The sequence below is a fragment of the Chironomus tepperi genome, unplaced genomic scaffold (genome assembly GCF_022539635.2).
Source record: "Chironomus tepperi strain 1889 unplaced genomic scaffold, CSIRO-AGI_Ctep_v1 contig_93, whole genome shotgun sequence".
Classification (NCBI taxonomy): domain Eukaryota; kingdom Metazoa; phylum Arthropoda; class Insecta; order Diptera; family Chironomidae; genus Chironomus; species Chironomus tepperi.
The window spans coordinates 1879733-1887368 of NW_027226215.1; the positions used below are offsets into that span (position 1 = coordinate 1879733).

The window sequence follows — 7636 nt, forward strand, 5'->3', positions numbered from 1 at the left end:
AAAAATCCCTTGCACAAATTTAAGAAATTTAAAATCTTAAAATCCGTTACTTTGTTTCAAATTATGTTTTTATTTAATTTAATTACTTTAACTCAATATTTCAAATATTTTAATCAACAAAAAGTATATAATTTAGTAAATTCTTTCTTAAACATATTGTGAACCATTGAAATTGATCAGCCTACTTAATTTCACAAATTGACGATTTGTTTTGATTTGTTGTTTTGAAAATTTTATTTGACAACAATACAGAATTTTTAAATTAAATTAATTTTTGACTAAAATAGAGTAATTTAGGACAGAAGGTGTATTTAATTATCATAAGGAATTAGTAAAAAGCATGAAATCAATGGATTACCATTTATTTGATGTGATATTTGTAATAGAAAGTGAGTTGAAAATATTTGTGCATCGCAATAGAAATTTTAATGAATTTTACTAATTTTACAGGTACTGCATCATGCGGTGTGTATCTAAATGAGATGAAAACAAGTTATATTCATCCAGCACTAGAGTATTTTTCATCAGGTCTTGAGGATTCTAATTTTTATGGCATTGTTTTGTATAATGTAAGTGTATGTGATTTATGGATAAGAAGTTGATCCTAATTGACAATTTTGAATATTTCTAGACATCTCAATGTGCACCAAGTAATACTTGCAATACATACGGACCATTTGGAGCACAAAAGTTTTTAAAAACCATTGATTCTCTTGAGTAAGTATTGTGAAATATTTCAAAGATCCAGGATATAATAAATTCTCAATTAATCCTTTAAAGATTGACAGGAGGAAGAAGTGAAAGTAATGCGAATCTCGCTGAAGGTCTTGCAACAGCTCTTGTATGCTTCCAGGATTTAGAAAAACGTCATGAAAAGGATACACAGATTCACAAACATTGCATTCTCGTCTCAAACAGTCCACCATATAGTATGCCGGTAACTGAATGTTATGAGTATGAAGGCAAGACCGTCGAGCAGTTGGCTACAATTTTCTCTGAGAAAAATATCAACTTATCGATTATTTCTCCACGAAAAATTCCAATTTTTTATGAGATTTTTGAAAAGTCTGGAGGTGATTTGGGAATTACTGCAAAGAACTACAGCAAGGATCCACGACATTTAGTCCTATTGAAAGGCTTCTCATTAAAGGAATTAATTCATGTAATATTCGTTACCAATTTTCACCAAACATATTTTAACTAATAATTTAATTTTAGGATAAACCAGCAGATAGCCCAGCAAATCAAATTCCTAATCAGCAACAAAATTCAATGCAAAATGTATCTGTTCCTCAAGTTCAACAAACTCAGCAGCAGCAGCAACAACAACAGATTCCTCAGTCTCAACAAGCAAATGTTCCTCAACAGACACAAATTATGCAAAACAACGAGCAAATGGTTCAAATGCAGAATCAAATGGGACTTACTGGCCAAGGAAATGTCCGACCAATAAATCCTAATATTATTCGTGCGAACAATCCAATGGCAATGCCACCAAATGCTGGACAAAATATGCCCAATCAAAATCCTCAATTTGCTGGTCAAATGGCCAATTTCCAACAACAACAAGTTCAAAGAGCTCAAAATCCCCAAAATACTCCTCAACGACCATGGATGCAAGCAAATCAACCAGCACAGAATCGCCCCAATCAATTTATTCCTGGAAATATGATGAATGCAAATATCATGCAAAATCAAGGACCACAAAATTCAGCATTATTATCTCAATTAAATCAACCGCCGACGATGAATCCAAGCACAATGACTCCACAGCAACAACAAAATATCGTCCGAATGGCTATGCAAAATCCTAATCAGATGAATAATCCAATGACAAATCAAGGAATGAATCCTGTTGGAATGGGAGGTCCACAACAAGGAAATATCCAAATGCAGAATCAAAATCCAATTCAGCAAGCACAGCAAGCTAATATGATGCAAAATGCTCAGAATCAAATGCCTCCACAGCAACAAGCCAATATGATGCAAAATAATCAGAATATAAATCCTCAAATGGTACAGCAGCAACAGCAAGGACAGCAAGTTGTTACCCAACAGATTCAACAACGTGAAAGAATCTGGCGTGGTATGCTTGAATGGAATGATAAACAGAATCAACAAAACCAGATGAAGCAAGTTCCGTGCGAGATTTTTGCTAGTATCTCAAAAGACACGAATGAATTGGAAATTAGAGGCGATAATTGGCCACAAAGATTAATTATGCAACTTATGCCAAGAAGTGTAATTTCTAATGTTGGCGGTCAGTTACTTCGTGACGCTAAAGTTGTAATTTTTCAATTTGTTAATTCGGAACCATTTGAATCACTTTCGAAAGTTATGGCTAGTGGATTTGCAGGATGCGTTCATTTTACTAATAATCAGCAGACACAATGTGATGTCAAAATTTTGATCCTCCTTTACATGCAAGATAAGAAGTCATTTTATGGTTTCGTACCAAATGATCAAGCTGGATATGTAGAAAAGCTTAGGAGAGTCATTCAGGCATCAAAAGGTATTCAGTACGGACAGGCACAAGGAGTTCCTCAACAACAAGTTCCAAATCAATCAATAAATCAACCCGCACAGGCACAACAAATCCAACAAGGAATTCCAAGACAAATAATGATGCCTGGAATGACCGGAAATCAAAATGTCGGAAATGTTGGAAATATAGGAAATATGATGCAAGGCGGTCCTCAAAATGATCAACAGAATATGATGTTTAATCAGCAGATGCAGATGCAGGCTCCAAATCAACAGCGAATGGCACGTCCGAATATGATGCAAAATAATAATTTAAGGCATTTATTACAACAACAGCAGACACAATTTCGTCCACAGCAAATGGGCGGTCCGCAACAGAATCCACAAATGCATGGAATGGATTATGATATGAATTTTCAAATGAATTGATGGTAAAAGATTATAATTATTGAATAAAAATTAACCGAAAATGTAGAAATTATAATTTAAATGTGATTGATGTTTCAGGATAAGGATGCACTGGAACTAATTAAGGTATTGTAATGGTTCAAAATCATAAATTTGAAATAATTTTGTAACGGAATATTTTGAATGTTTCAAAACCATACAAATGTTTTGAATACTGAATAGAATGTTTTCTAAAACATTGAAACAATACAAATGTTTTACAAAGCAATGAAAAATTACAAATGATTTTCAAATGACAATATAAATGAAATTACACAAAAACCATACAAATGTTTTTAAAATCAAATCCATAACTTAATGAGTAGACAAAGACAGCAGTTATTTTTACTATTTAGAAGAAAACCATACAATTCCACAAACTTTTATTCTATTTCGGGCAAGACGATACAAATTTACAAAATGTTTTTTTTAGATTAATAAAATTAAAAATTTATAAGAAATTGCAAGGTTCTGACAAAAGTTATTTAAAACTAAAGGTTCTACATTTTCGGTTAAAGCCGTACCGACCTAAAATCACTGAACATTAAACATGAATTGTAAATTCTTTTGAATGTTATTCCATTAAATTTTGCAAATATGCTATAGTTAATAAATTTTTTAAAATAAATTATAAATGAATATAATATAAAAAAATGATAAAAATACAAAAAATTTCAGACCAAAAAAAATTAATTAGTGAAGTTTAATTGAAAATAAGAAAACTTCGAATACAATATTTGTGATTTTCATTCTCGTGCAATTATGGTTACAAATATTATTATAATTATTTAGTATGGTTGTAATTCTACTTGTATTCCATCCTCTTACAATAATAATCATTAGTTATATATCAATTATTATTATAATATTCATTTTTGTTTCAATGCTTCCTCCAATTCTTCTTCGCTGTCAGCTAATGCAGCTTCATCGTCATCGATTTTATCGTCATCCTCACCATCATCTTCACCCTCATTACCATCTGATGTTTTTACATTATCTAATCTTTTAGATAATTCATCCTTTGTTTTCTTAGCATTTTTGGACTTCTTTTTCTTCTTATTCTTAACATCATTGTTTGGTTTTTGCTGTTGATTCCAATTTCCACCTTTGTTGTTCATGCGATACTGCTAAAAATTCATCAATAATTAATAATTGATCATATTTAATTAAGTATTAGATCACTTACATTATTAATGCCGCCTTGATTCTTCATCATGTTACTCATGGCGATGGACAGTGCATTAACCATTGGATTTAATTGATTAACATTTGGTGTCATATAGGAGTTACCGTAATGATTGACGGGATTCAATGGTGCTGTAACATACTTAGTTCCAGGAATCCAAGATGAATCTTGTCGTTGAGTTGGCTGGAACCATCCATTGCTCCAGTCATTTGAGAAATCTTGATAGTTTTGTTGCCCTTGACTTTGTGGCTGTTGACTTTTATTTTGACCATGTGTTGACTTAGAAACGCATAAGGAATAGCCTTTTACGATAAAGTCTTGACCACAAACCCTTCGTGCGACATCGGGATCGGCAAATGTTATAAATGCATATCCCTTGAATTTTTTCGGGAATGAAATCTCAACAATGTCACCAAATTGAGAGAAAAATTCACGTAAATCAGCTGCCTTAATTGCCTCATTGACACGCCCGATAAAGCATTTATTTTCTTGATAAAGTTCAGACGGATCACGAAAATCGGGCAATGCTAATTTTGCCTGATGTCCATCAATTTTATGCTTTGGTGAACCCAATGCACGCATTTGTTCCTTGTAATCCTTAAATCGAATGAATGCAAAACGCCGGGAATTTCCGGTTTTTCGGTCGCGTTTTAATTCAACCATCAATAATGATCCAAAGTTTGTTTCAAAGTAGTCTCGTAATTCCGCTTCAGTTGTATTCGGCGATAAATTCAAGACTATGAGATCGACAGTTTTTGGTTGAGCTCCCGTTGTTATTGTTTGCTGAGACTTTTGCGGCTGTGAAGCAGTTTCATCCGTGTTCTTTGGAAATACGCATAAATACTGCATTTTATTAGCACCCCATCCATCATTATCCAAACCTGGTGGATGAAATTTGCCATCTTCAATCTTCACAGCGCGCAAGCAATTGTTAATGGGATTTCGGAACTTGAGTCCTACTTGATTAGCCAAAGAGAAAAAATATGAGATTTTATGAACAAAACTTTAGTTAATTCACTGAAATAACGTCTATGGATCAATACTTGACATATATTATGTCCTTTTCACACATATTTCACGAGATTTTTGCAAAAATATACTGACCAGTGACTTCCGATCTAGCGAATGCTGATGTTAGAGTTGTTAACAGGACAGTATTGTCCTTTTCAATCGGTATTTCTATCGGTTCATCACCAAACTCAAGACAGACTTGAATGCAAGGCTGATTTATCATTTTTCTTATGTATTTTTTTATAAAATTATTTTTTTCTTTATTTTTCTTCCCAAAAAATCGATTTTCGAATAAAAATCACAAAAAACTGAATAATGATAAAATCGTCGACTATTAAAACACTTTTGAAATTTTCGGTTGAGTCTATGTGAATTATTGCAATACAAAGAATATTATTGTATTTTTTGCATAAAATTTTTTTCTCACTTCATTTAAGCTTGATTTACGCTTCGTTATTAATAGCTTGATATCTTGTTGAATACCTTATTTGTCTGAATATCAGATAATTCACTGTTATGTCTTAAATTTTATTGTTTAATAGATATAAATTAACTTATAAAATTGATCTTGAATGAAGTTTGTCGGTGCAATAATAATTTTCCGATGAAAATTCGTATAAAACAATAACGCGTACGAATCGCAAAAAATTTGAAAATATAACGACCGTTATGCTATCTCTTTACTGGAAGCAGTTGTGCAATTGGGATTTAATATGTTTATATATACTGGGTTTTAGTGGCAGGGCTTTAGGTTCTCAAGCGTCCGGAATAACATTACTTTCGATACACTTAGTCATTTTAGAACGTTGACTAATTATCAGGATGTTTGAATGACCCTGTTTGTGACTGAAATCAAAAAAGTCATTTTTAAAACTCACTTAGAAAATAAATAATACAATATTTTTGTGTTTTTCGAGAAATTTGAAATAGATTCTCAGAAATGCATACACTTATTTTGTGCAAAATATATCTTAGAATTTTCGATTATTTTGTTCTAGGCCACTAACACTATCACACTATACAACAAAGTAAACAAAGAAAACAAAATGTTGGTTCTAAAAAAAGTTTTCATTTGAGTGGCCAAAAAAGTGCTCAGGAGAGCAACCAGCATAGATTTAAAAAATGTGGAATTTTAAAATTTAATTAAATTAAATGAGTGCCCTCCTGACTTTTTTGGCCACTCAAATGACAATTTGTGACGAGTTTTAAGTGAACTTAATCCTAGTGGGTATGGAAAATTGTAGTTTTTAACAAAATAATCGAAAATCATCTTTTTAAAATTGATATATGCACAAAATAAGTGTAAATATTCAATATCAATCAAAAAAAGTCAATAAAAATATTTCCTATCTGAGAATGGAGAGACTACATGAGTATTACCTATGAAGGCCCCTAAAGCTGTCGAAAGTTTACAAAATGAGATTTTTTGTGTTTTGAGATTTATAACTATCATATTTTGACATGAAAAACACAAAAATATTGTATTATTTATTTTCTAAGTGGTAGTTTTAGAAATGACTTTTTTGAAAATTTCTTTGAACAACTCACGTATCAAGCTACACTAAACAAGAAACAGAACTGAAAAATAAGTCATGTAAAAGTTATAGCAGGCTGACAAATCAGGTTAGTTTTCCTCAATTCAAGTTCACGGGATCAATTGAATTTCGGAATATGGGGGAAATCGACCTAAAAATGTTAGTTCCGGACGCTTATTTATCATACATACTACAACACCTACTAAATTTGACTACATCCCGAGTCAAACTGTGTTTTTTCACCATTTTTCAACTTCTCAAGATAATTCTGAAAATAAATTTTACAATATTTTTACATTAATAAGTTGCTTGCGAGAAACCTTTGAAATAGAAAAATGCATACGTTCTTAGAATCTAACTAACACTATCACACACAACAAAGTAAACAAAGAAAAAAAATTTTTAGATTAAATGTGGAATTTTAAAATTTAATTAAATTAAATGAGTGTGAGCATCAAAACTTATTTTCTCTGCAAACACGATTGAAAATTCTTAGAAGGACTCAGTTTGCGAAAAGTTTGCCTTATTCTTAAATTGATGGCTGAGTGATATCATTAAAATATTATGTCTTGGGAAAATTTTAGTTTACACATTTGACAAGTTTATTTTTCGATACCTGAGTGATTTTCATAATTTCTGTATAAATAAATTTTGAATCTTTTGAGGAAATTGTTGTTCTTACTTAAGAGCTTTAGAAGAAAAGCTAATTTTATGCAATTTTGTCGGGAATTTTTACAAAATGATGATTTGTATTGATCTCATAAACAACTTCTATTCATCCACTGTGAATTGTCGGGCGCTAATAAACTGGTTGAATAGATGATGATAAAGTTCCTTCTTATTCTTGTTCTATGATTACATGTCTCTGATTTGCTATTCACAAAGTCGTTCTATACATAGACAAAATATTGGGTTGAGTGTTGATTTAAGCTGTTTAAGTAATGATCTGTGGTGATAAGCTTTAATTGCAATT

The 7636-nt window shown here is 31.5% G+C and overlaps 2 protein-coding genes across 4 annotated transcripts; one reads left to right on the forward strand and one right to left on the reverse strand.

Annotated features, from left to right (window-relative positions):
* The first annotated feature begins 236 nt into the window (after positions 1–236).
* Positions 237–2968, forward strand: LOC139086945 (mediator of RNA polymerase II transcription subunit 25-like). The gene is made up of 5 exons (XM_070635604.1): positions 237–389; positions 451–569; positions 632–717; positions 781–1162; positions 1219–2968. Exons 1-5 carry the CDS (start codon positions 341–343, stop codon positions 2911–2913), a joined length of 2331 nt encoding a protein of 776 aa, XP_070491705.1. The 5' UTR covers positions 237–340; the 3' UTR covers positions 2914–2968.
* Positions 2969–3660: 692 nt separating this feature from the next.
* LOC139086950 (TAR DNA-binding protein 43-like) lies at positions 3661–5667 on the reverse strand. 3 transcript variants are annotated; one of them, XM_070635612.1, is made up of 3 exons: positions 5222–5667; positions 4118–5076; positions 3661–4055 (listed from the first exon to the last, which is right to left on the reverse strand). In XM_070635612.1, the coding sequence occupies exons 1-3, from the start codon at positions 5349–5351 to the stop codon at positions 3801–3803; spliced, it is 1344 nt and encodes a 447-aa protein (XP_070491713.1). In that variant the 5' UTR covers positions 5352–5667; the 3' UTR covers positions 3661–3800. The 3 variants fall into 3 exon arrangements, with proteins under 3 accessions (XP_070491713.1, XP_070491711.1, XP_070491710.1); XM_070635610.1 differs by having other exon boundaries at positions 3661–4058; positions 4118–5073; positions 5222–5664; XM_070635609.1 differs by having other exon boundaries at positions 3661–4058; positions 5222–5664.
* Between the last annotated feature and the right edge of the window lie 1969 nt (positions 5668–7636).